The sequence below is a fragment of the Equus quagga genome, chromosome 15 (assembly GCF_021613505.1).
Source record: "Equus quagga isolate Etosha38 chromosome 15, UCLA_HA_Equagga_1.0, whole genome shotgun sequence".
Taxonomy (NCBI): Eukaryota; Metazoa; Chordata; class Mammalia; order Perissodactyla; family Equidae; genus Equus; species Equus quagga.
This window is the reverse complement of record NC_060281.1, coordinates 28548015-28571946: the sequence shown is the minus strand read 5'-3', so window position 1 is coordinate 28571946 and position 23932 is coordinate 28548015. Positions and strand designations below refer to the sequence as shown.

The window sequence follows — 23932 nt, the reverse complement described above, 5'->3', positions numbered from 1 at the left end:
TAATTGATAGATGCGTGTGTTCTCAGTGCCTGCTCTCCTCTGGCCTCCCCTATTCCCCGAGACACACAATACTTACAAGCTAAAGTGAGAACATTTATGGTGTTTTGATGACTAGAAGAATGTTATGCCCTGCCTCTGTCTCCAAGCTGCTTACAAGGCAGTGAACTAAGAAAGTCCAGGCATGAGAGCCATGAGGCACAGGCGTAAACCAGCAGAAGTCACCGCGATGTCGACGTGGCCCCGCTGCACCTGTGGTGCCAACCTCAGGGCCTTGGTAGGCACACGATCTGGTCCGTGAGATAAAAGCAAACCACCTCGTGAACCTAAGACCAGAAAGACGTTTGTTTGCACCGGCAGCGGTGCTGTCGGCGGAGTCATCATGGAGCCAAGGGTTTCGGAGGAGATTTCTCATGACCTCAGATGCATGCTCCACAATGCGTTGGGTGCAAGAAGACCAGCCACGTGACTGTGGCCTGAGGCCCTCCCACGGCCCCCGTTAAAATCCCAGCTCCGCCTCTCAGGAGCGATGTGAGCCTGTCGAGTGGGTCTATGAACTTCTCTCAAACTCTTGTTTTCTCACCTGAAAGTGCAGACGCTGACAGTACCTCCCTAAGACAGTTGTTCCAGCGTCAGAATGTTACATGCTTTCCATAGTGCCAGGGACCGAAACAGCGGTTAGGACATGCTGAATACGCAGCGCTACATACACCTGCGTCACAGGCCGGTACACAGGTCCTTGTCTGGCTCGGTCGGACTGAGGACGTCTCCTCGACGGTGCTGAGGAACGGGGAGAAGAGCGTGCCCTCCAAAGCAGTCCCACGCTCCCGTTTGAAATGAGCCAGGGATCAAAATCCTTAAAAAATAGTTTTGGAGACTCTAAGGCAAGATAAACGGGCATGTTTTAGAAATATTTGGCAACTGGATTTTTCCCAGATTGGTTTGAATCACGTGAATTTAAATCGAACCCACTCCCCTTTAGGAATCAATGAGCCTGATGTATTGGGGTAGGAGTCCTTACAAACCAAAGCTGCAGTAACAAACACCCGCTGCTTTCTGCTGGGTTCTGGGGAATCTGCTTAGAGCCACGGTGCCGGCCCTCGAGAGGCCCACGGGCCATGATAAAGAGAAACGGAAGGACTAGGCTGCAGAACAGAAGGCAACGAGAACACGGTGGGGACAGCTGATTTGACCGTACTGAGGGTTGAGCTATTTTAATCCAATCCCAGCCTCTAGGAGGATTAGTCTAAAGCTTAGTGTGCACCTGAGTTAGAATACTCCAGTATCTGTGCGGCAGGGAAATAAAGAGCCCCCGTGAGACCCCAGGACAGTGCTCGGCCTTAACATCAAACTGACAGGAACATGGCCCTCCTCCCTCTTCCCTGGGAACGTCGGAACAGAGAAAGGGAGGGGCAGGAAAGACAGAACAACAGGCCTGTTCTTTGGGGCCCAGCTGTCTTGGCCCTTCTTTGCAGCTTCCCACAGAACCCTGAGCAGGGGGACCCACTCCCAGGAGAGCCCTGGGCTTTGGGCTCAGATGACTCACCTTCTTATCCTGGTTCCTTCTCTACCTTGGGACCTTGAAACTGGTCATCACGCACCTCTGGATCTGTTACATTTGTGTGTGGGGGTGAGGGGAGGGGAGGTGAGGGCTGTTTACTCCAGAGAGTGAACGAAACACCCCAGGTGACGATGCTTCCAGCACCCAATAGACATCATCGCCTTTTAGCGGGGAGCATGGATTTTGCATCCAGCCCTAGGCTGGCACATGGCGGGGCTTCAAAAACCAAGTTCTGCCTCCAGGACCCCCGCCCGCATGGCTGGGGCTCCAGGCACCCTCTCCATCCTGCAAGTGGCTGTCTGGGGTCCCTCCAATGCATTAGACCAGGACAAAAGGCCACCTGATTAAATAGTATCCCAGGTGCATGGACCTCGAGTGGGGCAGAGCAGGTTCAAATCCTGGAGTTCCCCTGATCAGCCGAGTGAGGAGAGCAGTTAACCTCAGTCCATTTTCCCATCTGCAGAATTGGAGGCTGGATTAGAGGGATCTAGAAGACTCTAGATTCTAGAATAGGGTTGCCAGATTTAGTAAATGAAAGTACAGGACGCCCAGCTGACTTTGAATTTCAGACAAAATACATGTCCACTGAGGATGCCGCCTCTCCACCACCTCCCCCCCCACCCCAGTGGTCCCTGCTGTGTGAGCACAGGAAGGCTAGGAGGGGGGCACAGGGCTTCCCCAGGCATTCAGGAGCTGGGCAGAACCTGGCGTCCCTGCTGGCGGCCACCCACTTGGAAGAGCACTCATGTTCCTTGAGGCTCTTTCCTCATGTGCAAAGTGCAGACGGGGCTGTGAGAGCCAGCAGGAGCCACCGTGAAGGCTGGGGGCATTTAGCAGGGGGCCCACCTCAGCAGCTGTGTGACCTTGGGCAAGCCACTTCGCTTAGAGACAATGCAACATAAAGCGCTCAGGCCAGCACTGGGCAGGGGGTGGGAGAAAGGCTAGAGTCGGCAAAGCTTTCAGGGGACCCTTGAAGCATATCTACTTTGAGTGTGGGTAGGGCTCGGGGGGGGGGGGGGTCCCCGGCAGAGACAGGGTGGGGTGACGTGCCAGGACCTCACCCAGGAGGAGTGCGCGCCTGAAGCTGTTCCAACCCAGAGGTCTGGCAACACTGCTCACACGACTAACCCACAAACAAATAACTTTAATTATTCTTTTTTTTCTGAGCCGGAGCTGGGCCTTGAGGGCTCCTGCCCCAGCCCCACGCCACATTTATGATACAACCCATCACAGCTGGATTTAAAAAATACACAAAAAATATATAATATACATTATAAAACCTAGGTTGGGTCTGGAGGTGGCCTGAGCGATATGCAAACGGTGAGGACCTTTGGGAAGCTCAGGGGCAGGGCGGGGGCGGGGCACAGTACTTCATATGAAACTCATAAATACCCAGAGGCGGCTGGGGGGCAGGCCGGCGGCGGAGGGGCCGGGGGTCCGGAAGGGGCAGCAGGGGGAGGTTAAGCTTCAGCCCCAGAACAGGGTCTGGGGAGTGGCTGCTCCAGGCCGGGGAGTCTGAGGCGGGCAGAGAACCTCAGGGAGCGGTGCCCCCCCCCCCCCCCCCAGGCTTGGGCAGGAGAAAATACCAAAGCCTTCAGCCCCTCCTGGTCCCCAGGCCACTGGTCTGCCCAGAGGTGGGACTCCACCTTCCCACCTGCCCCTCCAGCCTTGGGCTGAGCCTGGGCGTGCCCCTGGGGCCGTCCCCAGTCAGGAGGCTGCTGGGGGCTCGCCCGGCTCTGGGCCAGGGCAGCTCGGGGGAGGTCAGCACAGGAGGCACCTGAGACACCACCCCCCCCAGACTACAGGCTGATAGACAGCACCCACCAGGCGCCTCGCCCCTGTGTTCCTTCTTCCCGCCTGGTCAGCAGCGGCTGCTCCCTCCTGCCAGGGGGCTCTGGGAGGAGGCACTGTCTCAGGGCTCCCCACCCAGCTGGCCCCAGCCCCTTGGTGCAGACCCTCTCTCCTGCCCCCTGTGGCCGCCCCGCTCCAGGGAGGTAGTGTAAACCTGGGCTCTGGGGACAGGCAGCCCTGGGTGAGAACTCCAACTCTGCCCATCCCGCAACTTCTCGGAGCCTCAGCACCTCATCTGAGACACCCGGACCCACGCGGGCCTGGCGGGTCTGAGGATGGCACAAGGCATGTCAGGGACCGGGCACACAGCAGGTACAAAGGAAGTGTGGGCCCCTCTCTTCTTCTCGACCCAACCCCAACTCAATACTCTCCTTCTCAGGGCCTCTGTACTCCGACTCCCTCGGCCTCCGTTCTACCCTCACCAGCCCGTCACACTCCCCTGAGGGCCCAGTGGCCATACACGCCAGAGCCCAAAGGTGTCCTCCCATTCATTCGAGGCTGGGCAGAGCTGGGTGATGGTGGCTCAGCGGCCCGGGCAAGCTGCCCCACTGCTGAGCCCTGTTTTCTTCTCCACAATTAAAGCGCAGAACAGTGGCAGGGAGTGTGTGTGCTGGGGGTGGGTGGCGAGGCCTCCGGGGTCCTGGCCTGAAGCCTGGCAGGTGGATGAATCCTCAATCCTGGACCTCCGGGGTGCCAGGCAGGTGTGCGGAAAAGATGCCCGTCCTGGATCCTGGTCGGGGGGCAGAGGGTGCCCTAGTCTTTGACAAGCTTGTAGACGTGATGCTGGGCCCCATGCTCGCTGGTGGAGACTTCGAAGACGAAAGCAATGACGAGTAGGGTCTCCTGGGAGTCCCGGCTCGTCACGACCTGGGGGATGAATAGGCGGGTTCGGGCGTTCAGGCAGCACACAGACCCAGGATGTGGGGGCTGAGCAGACCCTTCTCCTTTCTGGGTCTCAGTCTCCTCATCTGAGCGACGGGTCTGGCCACCCCCACTTTGAGGTCCCTGCGCCTGGGGCCATGCTGTGATCCCCCTCCCCGACCCCTGCTGCCCCCACACCTGCAGGATGGTGAAGTTCTCCAGGACGCTGTTCATCATGTACTTCTCGGGCAGGTGCTTCAGCTTGTGGATGAAGTTGATCATGTACTCGCACATGGGCGAGCGGTGGATGCGGTACACGAAGCGCCCGTTCTCCAGCCTGGCGTACTCGGTCTGAGGAGAGCCGCAAGGGAGCGTCGCTCGGCGTGCCCGCTCCCAGCCCCACCGCGCCGCCCCAGGCCCCCACTCACCTCCACCTTCTCCACCACCTGCTTGCCGAAGGAGCACACCTTGGTGGAGACGCTGATGGTCATGCTGTCGGCCGAGCTGTACTGGGAGCTGACCCCATAGAAGGCTCCCGGGCCCTCCTGGATGGTGCTGTTGAGGTCCGCCTGGAGGAGGGGGCGGGGGTGGCGTCAGGTGGTGGTGGAGGCCAGAGGGAGGCTTCCTGCCCAAGGAGCCATCTCCAGACCTCTGTCCAGAGGCCACGGGGAGAGAGGGCGGGGTCAGGGGTCAATGGGGTGTGCACGCACATCTGCGGGGGACGTTGTTGGCAGCTTACCCAGAACTTGACGAGGAAGAAGGCATTGGGGGGCCCCTTCTCATAGAGCTCCTTCAGCCCACCCTTTTTCTCGGGGAACTTGTCATAGATCTGGCGCACGTCCACGGCCTCCAGGGGCGGGTCCGAGAAGGCGGGGTTCGTCTGGCCGATGTGCACAAACAGGTGTTTGCTGTACTGTTGGGAGGCCGGGCCGGGTCAGGAGGCGCTGCAGGGCGCAGGCGCGGGGCGCTGCACCGGGACAGCACCGCCCTGTGGCTTCCCCACCCCATGACCCTGAGCCGCGGCCCTGGACCGCCGTGCCAGGGTCTCTCCTCCGCTGCACAAACCCTCCCCCGCCCCCAACGTTACCGTGTCAGGGTCTCGCTGCACCTCCATGAAGGCGGAATACTCGAGGAGCCGCAGCCGCGAGGAGGCGATGGTGCGGTCCTGCCACACGGGCACAGAGGCGGCAGCTGGGGGGAGCGGGGCCAGGGGCTCGTAACCTGGGAGGATGAGACGGACGCTCAGTGGCATGCGCGCGGGTCCTGGCTACAGAGAGCTGCCTGCATGGAGCCTTCGTGCAAATTAGAAAACAGCGCCCTTTTGGGTGGGAACATGGGCTGGCTTTTGACTCCCTGCCAGGTCTCCTTGTTCAATGTACAACACACACGACATGGATGGTGGCCCTGGGAGTCCACATCAGTGGATTTTTCCTTAGGTCAATCTCAATGTGTGTTCAAACCAGAAAATACAGACTAGTAAAAAGAGAAAAATAAAAATTACCCAGAATTCCAATACATATATACACATATAAATGTAATACTTTTGGCGGTGTGTACTTGTAAGAGAGTTCCAGAAGCAACATTGTAAAAGGTTGGGCTATTTCAGTGTAAAAAGAGGACTCTTCCCAGCCTGTCCCAATCCACTAGAGATGCCAGCCACTCCTTCCTCCCAATGCACACGCACACACACACACACAGTTGGGCCGCAGCTCTCCTGAGCAGAGGCACAGGTGGCCAGGGATGGGCGGTGGTGGTGGCCGCCCAGGAGGGAACTTACTGCTGAGCGTTGGCGGCAGGGGCGGCTGGATGGGGTAGGCTGGCTGTGCAAAGGGCTTGATGCTGCAGACAGGAGCAGAGCTGGGTTAGAGGGTCTCCCTTCCCCACCTTCCACCAGCCCAGTCACTTGGGGTCTCCTGCGGGACTCCAATAGGGAGCCACCCAGCCTTTCAGCGGAGGCCCAGAAATGCATGCTGACAAGCTAACTCATGAGCTTTTCATTTTCTTCACATTTTAGCTTCTGTGAAATCCTGCTGCATTGCACAATGGATGCGCACATGTGTGTAGCATTTCAACCCCGCCCTGAAGAGCTGCTCCTTAAACCAAGGTGTGCGTCTCAGGATAACCAAGTGTACGCGACTCCCTGACTCGTGGACTGAGAGACTGGCTCAGGGATTAACCAAACGAAAAGGAATCGAAGGGCGGAGGACAAGCGGCTGAGCGGGCTGATGAATGAACAGACAGATGCACTAGCTCTCTGTCTGGGGAGCCCCATCCTTCCATTGTTGAATTCAAACTCTGCTCAGCTGTGGCTGGGACCCAGCTGGGAGGGGAAGTCCAGCGTGGCTGCCCAGGGAAAGGAGGGGGTGTGGGAGGGGTGCACCCCAATACTCACTCCTGAGAGGGTCCAGGCTGCTGTCCCAGGAGAGGGGGGCTGCTCCAGAACTGCAGAGATGGGACAAAGCCCAGGAGCCCCTCAGTATCCATGTGCCCCCTACAGCCTAGCCCCAAAGGCACTCCCTCACCCCAGCCCCACCTCCCAGGACCCCTGTACCCGTGAGGAAGTGGAGAAGACGGCCTGGGGCAGAGGGGAGGGCGGGCTGAACTTGTTCTGGAGGACGCTGGCGGACACAATCTGGGCGGAGGACATGGATGCCATGCTCTGGAGGGCTTTGTCCTTCGAGACCTGGTCCTGGAGAGGGGAGGGGCCGTGTGAGGCCTGAGCCAGGCCAGAGACAGGACAGGGCTTGCCTCAGGGACCCCCTCCCTGGCCCTTGGGGCTCCCGGAGTTCAGATCTGCACGACAGCCCCAGCTCTGCTGTGTGGGCTCAGGAGAGTCCAGGGTGTACCTCACCCCTCTGACCACAAGCTACAGGAAGAAATAATTTCATTTTATTCCGTAACCCAGTATATGTCAAAACAAGTCCTCTATTTTGTGTGTCACGCACTCTCATATTTCCTATTCTATTTCATCAGTGGTTCTCAAAGTACGGTCCGTGGACCAACAGCACCAGCATCCCCTGGCAGTTTGTTAGAAATGCACATTCGTGGGGCCGGCCCGCTGGCGCAGCTGTTAAGTGCGCACATTCTGCTTCGGCGGCCCGTAGTTCGCCGGTTCAGATCCCAGGTGCGGACATGGCACCGCTTGGCAAGCCATGTTGTAGTAGGCGTCCCACATATAAAGTAAAGGAAGATGGGCACAGATGTTAGCTCAGAGCCAGTCTTCCTCAGCAAAAAGAGGAGGATTGGCAGCCGATATTAGCTCAGGGCTAATCTTCCTCAAAAAAAAGAAAAAAAAAAAAGAAATGCACATTCTCAGGCCAGACCTACTGAATCGGAAACTCTGAGGGTGAGGCCGGGCAGTCTGCCTTCACAAGGCCTCCAGGCGATTCCGATGCACGGTGAAGGTTGAGAACCACTCTATTTCACTTGTTAAAAATGATATTTGCAAACCTCTCAAGCTGATTTCACAATCCGTAATTTGAAAATCTGGTATTAGGTGCCCTCCCTGTCCCCCAGGGGAGGGGCAGTGCCACTTACCAGGTTCATGGCCTGTGAAGGAGAGGAGAATAGGTTAGAGGAGACAGACAGGAGGGCCAGACGGGGGGGCCTCTCTTTCCACCTTCCTCCACTCAGTGCCCACCTGCTCTCAGCTCCCCAGGAGCCCAGGGAAGCTCAGAGGCAGCTGTGGGTCCTCCCCCACCCCACTGCCACCCGGAGGGAGTGCTTGCCAGCTGGGGGTGCCCTGGAAAGGGGGGGCCGAGGGAGGACAGGCTGGAGACTGAGGCAGTGGACCAAGCCAGCGCCCCTGGATGTGGGCCTGTCCACGTCCTCTGCAGCTGTGCTCAGGCACGTGGGGCTGGGGTGGAGGCCCAGTCTGCCAGGCAGCTGTGGTCAGGGAGAAGCTGCCGCAGCCTACAGGGGCCCTGATAAGGTCCCAGGCCATGAACCCCAGGCTCTGAGATCCTCAGCTGCAGAGCACCCAGGATTGAGCATCCAATGCAAGGAACGGCCATGCCTGCCACAGCAGCTCTGCCAGCCAACACCCCCCAGTGTCTCCTCCCTGACCCCTTGAAGTCCCATGCAATTAGCAAGCAGCAATTAGGAGGAAGGAGAAAAAAGGAAACGGAGAAGAAGAGAGGTGGGCCTTAGTGGCCCCCAGATGGTCTTCCTCTCCCTCACTGTCGGGCTGGCTGTCCCCTTGGGTCCCTGCTTAGTCTCCAGAGGCCGTGGCCCTGTGTGGCCTGAAAGAGCCTTTGGGCTTCTTGCTGCTATTTGTGTTTGAGATATCCCCCACTCCTGAGCTCCTCAGCCCCCTCCCTGCCCCAGGCTGGGGTCAGAGAGCAGCAACAGGCCTGGGCAGGGCCAGGCTGAGTGGCAGGGCACCCCATACCTTCAGCTTGGACTGAATCTCCCGAGATTTCCGCCTGGCTAGAACCTGCAAGTGGCTAGAGACCTGTAGAGAGAGAGAGAGAAAGAGAAAAAGAGCAGCAAGAGCAGAAGAGGAGGCAAGAACAGAGCTTCAGACAGAAAAGAGGCACAGTGGGCTGCAGAGCCGGCCAAGGCAGAGGCCTGAGCCGTGCAGGGAGAGCCGTGGAGGCGCCGGAGGCCCCAGGCAGGCGCCCAACATACCTTGATGCCAACCTGGTACTCCCGCACCTTCTTCCGGGCTAGAACCTGTATGTGGCTGGACACCTAGGGGCCGCCCCACGCCCCGCCAGAGAGGAAAACACAGATAGTGAGGAGGCACAGCATGGGGCAGCCACGGGCAAGGAGCATCCCAGCCCTCACCTCTGGGACCAAGTGTAAGTGGGAGGAAATGTGGGCAAACACCCCTGAGCCCTGACAATTCTGCTCTCTTCTTGGCTCTGTCTTCATCAAGAGCCTAGATCAAGAGTGGCTTCTGGGGCCACCATGTACAGTTGTACAGGTTGTTCACCACACAAGAGTACTTGGCCCAGTGAGGGCTAAAAGCCAGCCTAAGCTCTGTTGGCCAAGCTACATGTCCTGGTGCTGGGCTGCATCTAACCCAGAGGAAGGGTATCTTTTCCTTTTTCCAAAAAGGGGTGACTGGTTCTCATACTCAGAGGAGATACTTTTTGCTAACTGGCATCACAGAATCTAGCAATGGCCATAACGCTCCTGCTGGCCATCAGATTACACATCAAGGCCACGTCCTCTACGAAGGATCCTTGTACCACTGCGAAGGCCTCCCAACAGCTTGCCAGCCTCCAGACCCAGGCCTGCTCCAACTCCTGCTCTGCTCATGCAGCATCTTCCCCCGACACGCCTTCCTCCTCCTTGGACTAACATGTGGCAGGATGCACATGTGTACACAGTAGGTACTCTTAATTGCATTTCTTCTCCAGACCTCCTCCCCGAAGCCTCCCTCTCCTGGCAAACCTGGGCTCACCGTGGTCTGGATGTGCGTGCCACGGGCTTGCACAACAGACCCTCGACCTTGTCAGGGATCTGCCCCTGAGCCTCAGAGAACCTAAATGTCACTGTTTCCCGTGAAACACAGGGGATGCCTGGGTCCTCCCGGCCGCTTCACACTTTCCTCATCAGCAGTCGCTGATGGCTGTTTTTATCTCCACAAAGAAACAGTTTCTTTTTCTTTTTAATCACGGACTGAAAGTTACTATGTATGTGATGCTGGGCAGCCCCCACGCTCCTGGTTAGGACCCAGCTGGGAGCTCCTCCCATTGCCTCTCCGTGCACAGGGATCAGCCAGCACACAGCAAGATTATCGCTCACTTCACGTCCTGACAATAATTGACGACTATCGAGCACGGGCTACTATTATTCTCCGCACTTGACTCGTACCAACTCATCTGACCTTGACGGCAACACTAGGAGGTCGGTACGAATGTTATCCCCCATTTACAGATGATGAAACCAAAGTACAGAGAGGTTAAGCAGCTTATCCAAGGTCACACAGCTGGAAGCTAAAGCTGAGATCTGAACGCAGAGGGCCTGACTCCAGAGCCCACTTGCTCCACCGCCGGACTACACTGCCAGGCCTCTGAGACCCTCGGCGCAGAGGTCCCCCTCCACGTGGTCAACTCTGTGACAGCTCAAAGCCACATGGGACTCGATCCTAATGTAATGCCTAGCTGTTTTCAACGTGGAGGCAGGGTACTTGCTATTCATGGCTGTATGTATCCATAAAAAAATAAAACTGCATTTCTTTTTAACCAAAAGTAGAATAAAGACAACCAAAAACATCTTCCCTGTCAGCTGGTTGCTCTTTGTGACACACAAAGATATGCCTCGCCCCCACAACCACAGGACAGCTCCCCTGTTAAGGAGCCATCAGACACCCGAGTTCTAAGAAAGAACAAAGTTAGAGGAGGTCCACCCTTTGAAAATGACAAAGGCCAGCGGTTTTTTAAATTTTGAGCTTGCTGACTTGGCTGTACAGCCAGCCTCCTTGGGACACTCGGCCAGGAGCAGGGATAACGCTGGACCCAGAGTTAAGAGGCTCTGCTCCCCTCCCTGGGCCTCGGGTCAGAGCGACTGAGCTTAGACATCCCTTGGCCCCGCCCCCTCTGAGGAACCGGCTCCTACCAGCACATCTTTCGGGAGAAGCAGGACACGGTGCCCTTCTCCTGAGCCCGGGATGGCTTTCTGTTCATAATAATAACAGCAAGGGGAGCAGCAAGTCGTGACGCAGTGCTCACTTTGTTCTAAGTCTTCGCACGCTGGCTAATTTAACGGCGAGGCAGAGAGGCCGGGAGGCGGGGCACCCCCTCTTCGGAGGCGGGGAGCAGGTATCTGACCCTGGGGGGCTGATCGGTCATATTCCTCCTGCAGCCCCAGGCTCCAGGGAACAGGGCCCTGGTCTGTCCGGCTCCCTGCTGTGTCCCTCGTGCCTAGAACACGGTAGCAGCTCAATAATTTGCTATGTGAATAAATGCTGTGCGACATGAGCTGGCCCAGGGAGAGCGGGTAATAAACTCTGAAGAAATGAGGGAGTGTTTCTGCTCCCATGCTCAGTGGGACCTTCCTTTGAGACCATGAGGTGGGACAGGGCAGGCTGGCCATATGCACACATGGGGACCTGGCGAGGTGGTTGCAAGGTCCAAACCCCACCCAGACAGGGAGGCTGGGAGGGCTGAGGGTCAGAGCTGGCGCCCGCCCCTCCAGGGACCTCCCTCCAGCCTGCTGTCTCCCAGGAACCCCACACGCACCCCACCCTTCAGGTTTCCCCTGCAGGTGTACTGTCACCACACTGCTGCCCTCCCTAGACTGGAAGCCACCCAATCATCTGGCAGATCACCCCCCCCCCCAACCATTGTACTCCCCAGCCACCATGGCTGTGGCTCCAGGGCCCTGCCTCCCCCTGGCCCCCTCTAAGCCCTTGCCCCAGCTGCTCCAGGGCCAAGGTTCCTAGACAGCTGCCGCCCACCACTCCCTGCTCTGTTCCCTTCCACAGCCCCCAGCTGCCCCCAGGGGAACCTGTCCCTTGGGCCTCTCCCCGCCCTCAGCTCTTCCCACTCTGCCCTCCCCGACACCACCCTGCTAACTGAGGCTCCTTCCTGCCCAGTGGGTTGAATCCTGGGTCCACTACCTACCAGCCGAGTGACCTTGAGGAAGTTACTTAACTTCCCCGTGCCTCGGTTTCCTCATCTGTAAAATGGAGATAATTACTGTACCTACCTCGTAAGGCTGCTGTGAGGATTAAATAAATTCATATAAAGTAAGCTCTGCATGGGTTCACAGTTACCACTTGTACATCCAACTTCCTCAGCCTGGAGGAATCCTCTCCCTCTTTTGTGCCTGGCTAAATCCTATTCCTTCTTAAAAATGCATCTTGAGTGTCACCTCCTCCAGGAAGCCTTCCCAGCCCTCCCTCCTCCCTTCTCCTGCCTGGTCCTGGTTAAATGCTTGGCCGGCCGCACACATGCCTCTTTCAGCCATGCCACCCTGCTCTGTCCTCGTCTGTCCACCTGTCTGTCCTCTTGACTGCTCAGGGTCACTCAGAGCAGTGACCATGGAGCTGTCCCATGGGGCTGATCTGTGGTCACAGAACCAAAGGCCTCGGTGGGGTGGTGGGTGGTCAGAGAGGACAGTGCCCTTTTCTCTAAGACCTCGAGAGGAGTGATGGAGCAGCCTGGGGGAGTGACATCACCAGGGGGAGGGCCGGGGAGCAACTGAGTGAGGGGCAGCTCTCTCGGAGGGGTGGGCTGGGCTGGTCACTGGGAGAGCTGCAGGCAGGAAGGGGCTGGGGAGGCAGCTGCGAGAGTGCGTGTGGGCAGAGCACGAAGCATCTCTTTACCTGTTTTCTCGTCCGAGTCTTCCCCGTCCTCAATTTAATATAACGTGCGATCAACTCATTTCGACCTAAATTGGAGTGAGAGGAAAAGTGAGCAGTGGGCAAAAGGGGAGCTGGTGGCTGGAGGCACCCCCCACCAGCTGGAAGCCACACCAGGCTCCTCCTCCCAACGCTGCTCTTGTGTTCCCTCCCCACTCTCCTCACTCCAACCGCCCCAAGGGGCACAAGCAGGACAGGGAAGGGTCAGGGGGGAGGGCCCAGGTGCTCGCCCCACCACCTCCAGGCCCTGGGGGGGCTGGTTGTGGGGGACAGGGTGAGTGGGGGCCGCAGAGTCGGAGGAGGGCGGGCGAAACAATGTCGGGCGACCTGATGGGTTTCCCTGCAGACAGACAGGGCCAGGTGGGGCCCAAGGGCAGCAGGACAGCTGGGCCCCCACTCCCAGCCTGGACAGGGCTTCCTTCTTCCCTGGGCTCCGTCACCCACTCCAAGTCTCTGAGTGTCTGCATTCGTGTGTGAGAGTGAGGTCTGCCCCAGGTGGCAGGCATTTCAGCACATGTCCCCATGTACGTCTGACAGTCCTGTCCTGGCTGTCCTGGCCACAGGGGGAGGCCGTGGACAAGCCACTTCCCTTCTCTGGGGAAATGGGCAGGAAGAACCGGATGGTCTCCCACCTGCCTCCTACACAGACAGCCTGTGTCAGGATGCGTCACTGAGTGCGTCACTGTGTCCTTGAGCCTGTCACCCCCATGTCACCGGTTACCAGGGTCTCCCCTGCCCTGCGAGAGAGCCCAATTGCCTATCGGCCTTGAGGGGGGCGCTCTGTGCAGCACCACAGACCCTTGAGCGCCAGAAGCTGGCCAGCATCCAGGGCACTTGGCCCCAGGAAGGGGGTGCTTGGGACGCATGGCTAAGGCTATGTCCACATCCTTAGAGTGTATACCTCTTACCCCCCAAATCCAGGCCTCCTGTCCCCCGGCCCCATAGCCTCCCCAGAACAGCCACATTCTCCAAATTCCTCTTGGATGACAGAACCAGCCCCACTGCCCCTCCCTTCCTGCCTGCCCCCTCCACCCCACTCCCTCGCCCTGTCTAAAAATACCCTGTGGGGCTGCCCCAGCCATCTGGGAGGGGAGCCTTGGGGGCAGGGAGCCCCCGCCCTCCAGAAGGCGCCATGGAACATCTGCCTGGCCCATGAGCGGGGCTCTGGGCTGAGGGGCGTGCGGGCGCAGAGGGCGGGGGCAGCGGGACAGGCGGCAGCCCTTACCACTCGGCCCAGCTGTCTCCTTCCTGTGCCCCGCATGGTACTGGATGCTGGGAGGGGACAGGCTGAGGGCCTGCCTCACTCAGCCACAGGCTATCACCCAGGGTTGGAGGGAGCTGGCAAGGAGCCAGGCCCAGAAGGGTTGAGTTATCCCAAAAATGCAGCTCTGGGAGAGCCCTCTCAGGGCTGGATGAGACGGGGACACTCCCTTCTGGAGGCAGGAGGTGGGCAAGATGGCAAAGAGAGGGGCCAGGAGAGACTTGGGTGGGGGTGTGAGGAAAGAATGAGGCCCCAGCCCTTGTCACGGTGTGGCCTTGCACCACCCTGCAGCCCCTCCCCCCTGCCCCCCATACCCCAGAGGGAACTCACACTGGGAAACCCCCCGCTCTGTGCCGGGACTCCCACCCCAGGCCTCCCCCCTCGGCTAGCCTACATCCTCCCAGGGGAGGCACCCTCTCCCAGGCCTAGCCTGGAGCACACCAGACTGACCCAGTTTCCTGGGCCCACTGAGTCACCCCGAAACCTCCAGGCCAGCAGGCGGGAGGAGCAGGAGCGGACGGGGGTGTCAAGGTGTGGGCCGAGCTCTGAAGGGGGCAAGCCCGGCTTGTTTATGAGGAGGATCCAGACACACAGGCTTGCACGCCCAGACTCGCCCAGCCCATGGCGGGTTGGCAGGACTTCGCCAAACCGGTTGGGTGAGGGGGCAGAGAGCAGGGGGAGGGGCCGGCGAGGGCCAGGCCACCTCCCCCAGTCCCGGCCAGTGTCCCTGTGCCTACCCACACGCACCATACATCTTGCCCTCATCCGACAGGATGATCTTGCGGCGGCCGCAGGGCGGGTAGATGGCCAGGGCCTCCTGGAAGCTCTGCTCAATGTCTGGGCTCCACACGCCCTCCGCGTCGTTGTCCAGCCCCTTGTCCAGGCCCTCGGGCCCATCTTCCCGGGCCTCCCCGGGGCTGCTGCTGGTGTTCCAGCTGTTGGACGCTATTGTGCTGGTTGCTTTGGGCTCCGGGCCTGAGCCCACTCAGCAGCCTGAGCCTGGGGGCAGAGGCAGAGGGGTTAGGGCCAGGGTCCTCCCAGACCACAGCAATCTCCCACCCCAGAGGCAGGTGCTCCAGGGTAGGGTGGAGGTAACCAGAGGTTATGCTTATCACACTGTGTGACCTTGGGTGAGCTACTTCACCTCTCCGAGCCTCTGTCCTATGAAATAAGGAAAGAGTCTCCTTGAGGTCTGATGGTTAAAACTAAACAAGATTGAGACAGCCCTGATGGCCTAGTGGTTAAAGTTCGGTGCACTCCACTTTGGCAGCCCTGGTTTGGTTCCTGGGCACAGAACCACACCACTCGTCTGTCAGCAGCCATGCTGTGGCAGTGGCTCATAGAAGAACTAGAAGGACCTACAACTAGAATATACAACTATGTATGGGGCTTTGGGGAGGAAAAAAAAAAAAGAAAGATTGGCAACAGATGTTAGCTCAGGGTAAATATTTCCCAACAAAAAAAGAAAAATAAGATCATGACAAAATGCTGACCCCAATGCCTGGCTCATGACACTTAAGACACAGTACTGGTGGTGATCAATAACCACAATGATAACGCCTATCTATATCCACACAGCACTTTCATATTCATTCAATCCTTGAAACCCAGGCAGGGAGGGCGAGGAGCGACGCCCAGGATTCAGATGAGGAAAACTGAGGCCCACAGGTCACACAGCTGCCAAAGGCTTCAGGAGGAGCAGAGAGAGGAGGAACACAAGGGCAGCCCAGTGTCTCCTGGGCTCTCAGAGGGGCTCCTGGGCTCCCACTCTGCCAGCTCCTCCTCCCTGTCATTGGGATCACCAAGCAGGGACCCGCGCCTCTCACTCTCCCCCCAGCATCAATGCAACCCTGCTGAGGATGCCCTGTGGGATGAGGAGGGACCCAGGAAGGGGGTGGTTTTGCCTTCCCCATAAGAGAACTCACAAGAACCCGGGCAAGAAATCTAATCGTGGGGCTGGAACTGCCCCGGGAATTGCAAGAAGGGAGCGACGCTGGCGGAGAAGGTGCCTGGCCCACAGCCTTGCTCAACCCCACCTGCTCCTCCAGCCCACTTCCTGTTCCCGCTCCTGCCGGCCCCACAGCAGCCCGTAAACTACCCACACGCCAGCCTCTGCCCTGGCCCACATCGAGGACGGGCCTGGGCTCTGTAAACTGTGCTCCCTGCATACACCAGGCTCGGTTATTAATTTAGACTGTACCCTGCCAGTCCCCAACACACACAGCCCCAAGTCTCCGGCCAACCCCCTCCGGCCTCAGAACCTGCATGCTTAGTGCACATCAGGGGCCTGGGAGCCTAGAGCCCGAGATGGCTAGATCCCGCGGCTTGGCTCGGGGCCGCAGGAAAAGCAGGCAGAGAGGCGAGGGACCCTCTCAGAAGCCAGGGAAGAAAGTTCTTTCCCCTCAGACATGAATTCCAGGTTCTGCTAAATGGGTAGGGGTTCTCCCTGTGGGGCCACCAGTTTGCTTAGGGAGGCCTGAAGGGGGCCACTAGTGGCATGAGATGGGGAGGGCCTGAATATCATATGGATATAGAGTTTAAACTACATATTACTGCTAATGACAGCATCTGCCATATGGCAGGCTCTGTTCTGGGATTTTACCCAAATTCAGTCATTTAATCCTCACAATAACCTATGGGGTAGATACTATTATTATTCCCACTTTACAAGTGCAGAAACCAAGGAACAGAGAGCTCAAGCAATTTGCCCAAGGACACACAGCTAGGAAGTGCTAGAGTCAAGGGGGGAACCCAGTCAATCTGGCTTCAGTCTTTTAATCAAGAAGATGGAGCTCAGATGTCCCACCACCTGTAGTGAGAAAGGAGGCCCAGTTGTCATGGCAACCACCTTGAGTCTGCCCAGTGGGGTTCAGTCCAGGGGGCCTCCCTCAGCCCAAGTGGTTGGAGCAACTTCAAGGACCCCCACACTGCTGTAGCCCTTTCTGTGAGGCCTCCAAGACCACCAGAAATAGCTCTCCTGCCCCAGAGGGCAGCCAGGGAGAGAGGAAGCCACATGCCTGGCCAGTCAGAGGGGCTGGTAGAGGGGCCACACTCCTCTACCCGCAGCCTGTCTCTCACCGCAGGACGCTGTCTCCCATCCCCAGCCCCTCCTCAGCCCCAAGGCCAAGTTCTTGGAATGCAAATGTGAGGGGTGTAGGGAGTCTGGGGGTCCTAGAGATGCCAATATTGAGGTGATTGGGATGCAGGGCCTCCCCCAGGCTTGACACTGCCACGGGCTGTCAGAAGGAAGACAGAAGAAGGGCTGCAGCAAGCCAAAACCCCTCCTAATAGAGCTGTCAACCCACTTCCCCCCAAATCCTTTCCTGAGGCCTCCCTCAGAGCAGCAGGGGCCCAGCGCATGGGGGGCCCTAGCAGCCCCAGACTTTTAAAAGCAACCTTCCTGCCTCCCCCAAGCCTCTGCCTGCCTCCCCTCATCCAGGCGGTGGCCCCCCCTTCTCGGGGTGATGTCAGCCCCGCCCCGCCCCCCGCAGGAGCACTGTGGCCAAATATGGCGAACACAGCAGCGCTTGGGAGCTGGGACAGACTGGGGGGGGGGGGGGGGGGGGGCGGGGCGGCAGCCCCTGGCTGGGACTGCTGGCAGCTGGTGAGGGGGAGGGGAGCCGAGGGGGCGGCTACAAGGACAAGTCAAGGAGAGAAGAGGGCCCACCGTCCCTTCCGCTGGCTCCTGGGCACATGCAAGACTCACTTTCTAGGAACACTCCTGCGGGCAGAGGCACCCACATAGGGGCCCGCAGGTGACCCCCACCTCACACAGCCATGCACAGGGGTACCTGTGTGCAGGTACACTGTGTGGTGTGGGGCTGACACCCAGATGAGAATATCTGTACCCACAGGCTGAGGCACACCAATGGGCAATGGCGGGCAGGCAGCTGCGCCAGGCTGGGGGCTGGACTGGGGTCTCTGTGCTATGGCATCACTCAGCAGGGGCTGTGCACCAGGATTCTGGACAGGCTGCTCTGGTCTTCCCAGAGTTACTGCTGTTGCGGAATGAGGACAGAGACTAGTTCGGGCTCACCCTCCTCTCCTTAGACCCCCAAGCCACGGGGACCCAACGCTGGGGGTGAGAGAGGAGGCTAGGCTCCCCAGACAGCTGCAGGGCTGGCCTGAGAGGCACATGTGGGACTCAGGCACGGTGGACGGGGCTCTAGAGGGGGCTGCTTGGGGTGAGAGGGCAGGCCCCCTGGGATGGCCCCAGCCCAGGATGGGGTCTTGTCTTGCCCCTGTGGAGAGGGGTTGGGAGGGGTGGCAGCTCCCCCAATTGCTTGTTGACGCTCACCCAGGTATCTGGAACCTCTGCCTTGCTGGGCTGTGCCACCAAGAGGGGTGGGAGAGAGGGAGAAAGGCCCAAGTGAGGGGCATGGAGCTTGAGACAGACAGAAGGGAAAGGGGAGACAGTGTCGGGGAGACGGCAGGGTAGGGTAAGTAGGGGAGACAGACTCAGAGACGGACAGACGAGAAAACAGACAAGAGAGACAGCAGAGTCCCAGAGTGAGGGACAGAAAACGAGAACCCAGAGAGCGAACTTTGGAGACAGACCCAGAGAGAGACAGAGACAGACAGAGAGAACAGTAGAGCGCTGAGGAGAGGCCAATCCACAGGGGAGGGAGACAGGGCCCTGACCGACAGATCCAGGTCTGCAGAGACGGAGACACACAGTGAGGAGGGTGACAGGGGCAGGAAGGGGAAAGAGCAGCAATCTCAGAAACAGTAGGCCTGTGAGGGAGGGGCGAGCGGGAGGGGACCAGCAGAGAGGGAACGAGAGGGAGAATGGGAGAGGGTGCTCGCACACGCGGGAGCCAACAGAAAGACCCAGAGGCCAGGGCGGACCTGGAGGGAAGCAGTGACAAGAGAAGCCATGGCTGGGGGCTGGGGGCTGGGGTCAGCCACCACAGGGCCCTGTTCAGGACATCCCCACTCCTGTCTCATCTGCACTCCGCCCCCCCTCCCACCTCCTGTTTCCCTCTGCAGAGGGCCCCTTAGGACAACAGGCTGGACCTCCTGTGCTCTCCCTACCTTTACCCTCAATCTGACCAGCTGCACCCGCTTCCCCTCTCCCGGGGCCCTCAGCCTCCTTAGGGCAGCAGGCGCCTCTGGGTGGTGGCAGGGATGGGAGCTGGGAGGCTGGGTGAGCAGGCTTTGGGGCCCTGGGGAAGATAAGGGGTACCTTGCTGCCCACTCCCCACCCTGGGGCCAGACCTGCTGGAATAACTGGCTGGACAGCTCCAGAGACGAGGCCAGAGTTGCCAGAGTTGTGGCTGCTGCAGAGGCCCTAGACCCCCACCCGCATCGGCCCCCGCAGCCTTCAGACCACCCAGCCCTATACCTCCCTTTCAAGGCGGGGGAGGGGTGCAGCCTGAAGCTTGGGCTCTCCCAGAGCCTCTGATGCAGGCAAGTCAAGTTGAGGCAGATGCTCCCCAACTCCCTCCCCTCCACTTACCCCTCCCCATGAACCAGCCCAGGGCCCTATTGGATCTAGTGGCCAGCAGCCGTCTACTCTTGCAGGGACCCCAGCCCCCAAAGTGCTCTGGCTTCATCACCACTCAAAGTGCAGGAAGGTCAGAGAAGTGGGCAGTTGCATCCCAAATCCCCCGCCCCCAAGCCGATGACCAGCCAGGGGGCTGAGGATGGGGAGGGCAGCTGAGGAGGGCTAAGGGAGCCTCATCACCCCCTCTGCCTTTCCCTCCTTCTTCCCCACCCGCCCCCACAGCGAGGCCAGCTGTTCTCCAGCTGCCAGAGGCTCCCACCCTAGCAGTGGCCACGTCTGGTCTGGTCGGGACAGGAGAGCAGGGCGGGTTGGGGATGGTGTCTGCCTCCTCCACCGCCAGTCCAAGGACCCCTGAGGGACCCTGCCAAGTGGCCGCACCCTGCCAGGCTGGGGAGGGGGGACTCTCCTCCCTGGAGCAGGGTTGAGATTTTTACAGGAGGAAGCAATTTGCAGAGCCCACTAGGAGGGAGGTGGGGGGGCCTCCTCCCCTCTCCTCTGCTTATTAATGTGCTTCCAATTTGGGAATCAAAATTCTCCGCACCCATCCACCCCCACTACTCGGGCAGGGGCTTCTGGGGAGCAAGGGGGTGTGGTGGCCCCCAGCCTGCCTTCTCCAAAGCGCACCCCCACCATCACCCTGCCCCCCAGAAGTGTAGGACGGTGGGAGGGTCGAGACTCAGAGCCCTCAAACCTCCTGCAGAAAGAAAGGGCCCAGTTCCCAGACCTCCCTTCACCCCAACTCAAGACAGTCTTGTCGCTTCATCTTGTCCCAGCGAAGGCCAGGTACCCAGGTTGGGTGGGCAGGGAGGCAGCCAATGGGTAACCTGGGAAACTGGGTTTCAGGGTTCCCAATTAACATGTCAGTGGGCCTCCCCAGCCCAGGCCCCTTGTCCTCTGGGTCACCCACTGAGCTGCCACCAGTCACTGAGTCAGTCTCTGCGTCACGAGAGCCACAATGTCATCTGTAAACACACAGGCTTTCTCTCGGCCCCTCCTCTCTCTTCCACACACGACCCTCTTCACAGCCACTGTCCTGCATTCACCGTGAGCTGCACCTCTCTCCTTTCTGTTTTGTTTTTAAATTTATTGTCATAAAATATACATAACATACAATGTACCATTTTAACTGTTTGTAAGTGCACAATTCAGTGGCATTAAGTACATCCCTTCCTTGTTTTTAACAGTTATCTTTTTCACGGTCCTCCACATACACGCCGCATGCATCGGGGTCACAGGCCCCCAAATTTGTCACACACAGTATCCCACGCCGTGTCTGGCACAGCCCTGAAGGATGTCACCCACACCATCCTACAGTCCCAAACAGTCTCAGGTAGTGACCACCCACAGAGTCAGTCTCAGTCACACCCCACACAGTTTCTCTCACACGCAGAGCTGCACGTGGGGTTTCTTTCTCACGTTCGGTTTCACCTACACACCTGACTTCACACTCAGCTTATGACAACAGCTTCTCAGCACACAGAGAGTGTACTGAATATATTCTACCTGTCACAATGGTTTCTCCTCACACACACACACATATATCATATTGTCACCCGGTTTTTCTCATACATAGTGTCATATACAGTCACACACGGACCATCAGAGTTTCTACCAACCTGACCCCATCTCATACGCTGTTCACACACATACAGCACCATAAGTAGTCACATCACAGAATCATATATCCCAGAGAACGCCACCCATTCTGCTTCTGACGCACACAGCGTCACAAGATCGCAGCGTCCCTCACACACGTGGAGCATTAGAGTGCCATCCAGGGTCAGGCACAGGCTCACACCGTTGGTCAAGCAGACAGTTTCTTTGATAAATGTACCCCAGGTGATGGCCACTCACACACAGAGAATGTCACCCATACAGATGCAGCGTCACACAGGGCCACATTAAGAACATCACTCATTCGGTTTCTCTCACGTCCATGCAGTATCAATCACACACCGAGAATGTCACAGTTTCTCTCTCACACGTGAATGTCCCCAAGTTACAGACCATGTCACATCGTCACAGCCAGTTTCTCTCAGGTATATGTCCAACCTCACGTGCAGTCACACACACAATCTGGTTTTACCCGGTTCTCTCACACACGCATCCACCCCCACACAGTCTCACCCACACAGAATGTCCCACTCAGTGTCTCTCTCACACGCATCCAGCGTCACACACGGTTGCACTCTCATTTCCCTCTCACTTCCTGTCCTTTCGGGCCTGGCACGGAGTACAGGAAGCAATCAGCACTCTAGGAAACCCCAGGGGCTGGGGCTCTGGGGATCCGAAGAGAGACAGATTCTCTGGTCCCTGCCTTCAGCCTTCTGCGGGACCCTGAGAGGATGGGCAGAGCCCTCTGCCCTCTGCCCTCTTCCACAGACAATCCTAGGCTGGCATAACACCAAGAGGGAGGAGAGGGAATGAGGACAGGGCCAAGTGTGATCTGCTACGTCTGCCCTAGCTCTGACCAGAGACCGCCCGCCATGGTCTGGCACCACCTGCTCCCTTCCCCGCTCTCCTCGCTGTGAGCAGACCCCTCTCCCCTTCCTGAGTGAGGAGGCGGGCAGGACTGATAGCTTCTTCCCCTCCCGGCTTCCACGCTGAGCCCCTAGGGGGGTCTGGGAGTCGGGCAGAGAGGCCCTCCATCCATGCGGCTTCTGACCACTATTCACGCCGTCCAGCCTTGCCGACCCCACCTCTTCAGAAGGCCAGTCCCGCCAGCTCCAGCTGGCACCCCTGTCCCTTGGCGCCTGCTGCTGCAGCCTTTTCAGCCACTCACCGGTGTAGCCACCCCTCAGTCACCCCCCGGCTGCCCTCACCTTCTCCTGAGACCCCTGGGATCAGTCACACACCTCTCCAGACCCCATCAGGTTCAGGTTCCACAGTGAGAGAAGGAAGGCCCACTGGGAGAGAGAGACTCTGGGAGGAACTCGGAGAAAAGGGACCTGCGAAGTCACTTATCCCAACCAGGGAAACGGAGGCCCAAAGAGCTCCACCAAGATGACACAGAGGTTAAAGGCCCAGCTGGGACCAGTGCTCTTATCTCTTGACCTCTGCTGAGATATCTCATTCTGGTTTTAATATTTCCTCAACTGGCAGAATGGACCAGGGTCTGCAAATGTGAGCGTGAGGGCGGGAGCAGGGCCTAGGAGAGAGACGGACAGACACACATACACACACACACACACACACAGAGTTCTGTCCTGCCAACACTGACCATCCTACTCAGCCATTCCCCAGCCCAATGCATTAATTAGCATGAATTACTGTTACCTCCCTAGTGGGGTGGGGTAAGGCCCAAGAGGCTGAGACTGCCACTGGCTCCCAGCCTGCCTCTGAGGAGGGGGCATCCAGGGCCCCTGATGTCACCCTCACCAGATAGCCTAGTCCTAGAAGATATGTCTCTCCATGCCCTGCCTGGAGGGTAAACAGGGATCCAGAAGACCACAGAACCACATCCTGGTGTGGCAGCCCTAGGAAAGAGGTCTTGGAAAGGGAGCTACAAGAATCGGGGAAAGAGGAGGACATAATTCCCCCAAATCTCCAACTTTAGGGACTTAGGATTTCCCTCCTTGCCCCAGGCTGCCCCCAGCATCGGGCCAGCAAGGTGTCCTGGCCCCCTTCACTGGGGTGGAACATGTGTACACAGAATCAGGCCGCAGGAGAGCGGATACACAGAGTGCCTCGGGCACCAGCCCCTTGGAGATGTGTCCAGCCCCCACCCCCACCCCCTGCTCTCCTGGGCTACAAGTCCAGGCCTGACCTGGTTCTGCCTCTACCTGGAGAGAGGGAAGACACAGAGGGAGGTGCCCCCTGAGAAGCCCTCCCCCAGGGCCCCTTGTCCAGAAAGAATCTCTCAGCCCTGGATCAGGGCCCCTCTCCCAGAAAGGTGACAGAGTGGGGTCTCATTGACACTGCCCTAGGGCCTGGCTAGGCTAGGAAACCAGAAACTGACAGGCACTCCGGTCCTTCCCTCCCTAGGCAGGAGTAAACGGCATAGGGCATGACAGACAATGGTGGTGATCCTCGGGGGACAAGCCTTCTTCAAACCTCTAAAGTCTAAACAAGGGCTCTGAGGAAGTGTGGCGAAGAGAAGGCCCCAAATCCAGCCCCTTGCGAGCCAGGCTCACAGGGCTCAGGGCTGGAACTCCGAACTTCCACTTCGGCACAGGCGGCAGAACTGGAGGGAGCTGAAGCCCCCGCCTCTGCTTTCGGGGGCACCCGCCCAGGGGCGCAGCTTCGCTCCCAGACGCCGTCCAGAGCCCAGCGCAGCCGCGGGCGCCGCGCGCACGAGCCGGCCGGGCGCCGGGAGGCCGGGCCGAGGCCTGCGCGGAGCTGGGGCCGGGCGGGCTCCGAGAGCGCGAGCCGGAGTCCAAAGGGCGGCAGGGCCCGAGCCCGGGCGCCCCGGGACGAGCTCCCCGGTGGCAGGCCCCCAAGCCGTGAGGCCCGCAGAGCCCTGCCTCGACACCCCACGCGCGGACGGTGGGACAGGCGGCGGCACCGGGGACCATCTCCCGGCTCCCCTACCTCCCGGGACCAACTCGTCCGGGTCGCGGGGGGGCGCGAGGGGTGGGCGGG

General features: G+C 58.9%; 2 protein-coding genes across 2 annotated transcripts in view; both read right to left on the bottom strand.

Moving 5' to 3' along the window:
- Positions 1 to 2682: 2682 nt before the first annotated feature.
- On the bottom strand, positions 2683 to 14824 carry TEAD3 (TEA domain transcription factor 3; the record flags this gene model as incomplete). The annotated part of the gene is made up of 12 exons (XM_046639863.1): positions 2683 to 4276; positions 4469 to 4621; positions 4699 to 4839; positions 5010 to 5183; positions 5358 to 5491; positions 6048 to 6109; positions 6663 to 6712; positions 6822 to 6959; positions 7808 to 7819; positions 8661 to 8723; positions 12549 to 12613; positions 14593 to 14824. Coding segments are annotated over 12 exons (1338 nt in total), but the record flags the coding sequence as incomplete, so codon positions are not given.
- The window catches only part of LOC124226537 (translation initiation factor IF-2-like), a 12527-nt gene continuing 3304 nt past the window's right edge, over positions 14710 to 23932 (bottom strand). The window contains exon 2 of the mRNA XM_046639906.1: positions 14710 to 14844. Within this exon, the coding sequence (XP_046495862.1) occupies positions 14831 to 14844 (14 nt within the window). The 3' untranslated portion in view covers positions 14710 to 14830. The remainder of the gene's footprint in view (positions 14845 to 23932) is intronic.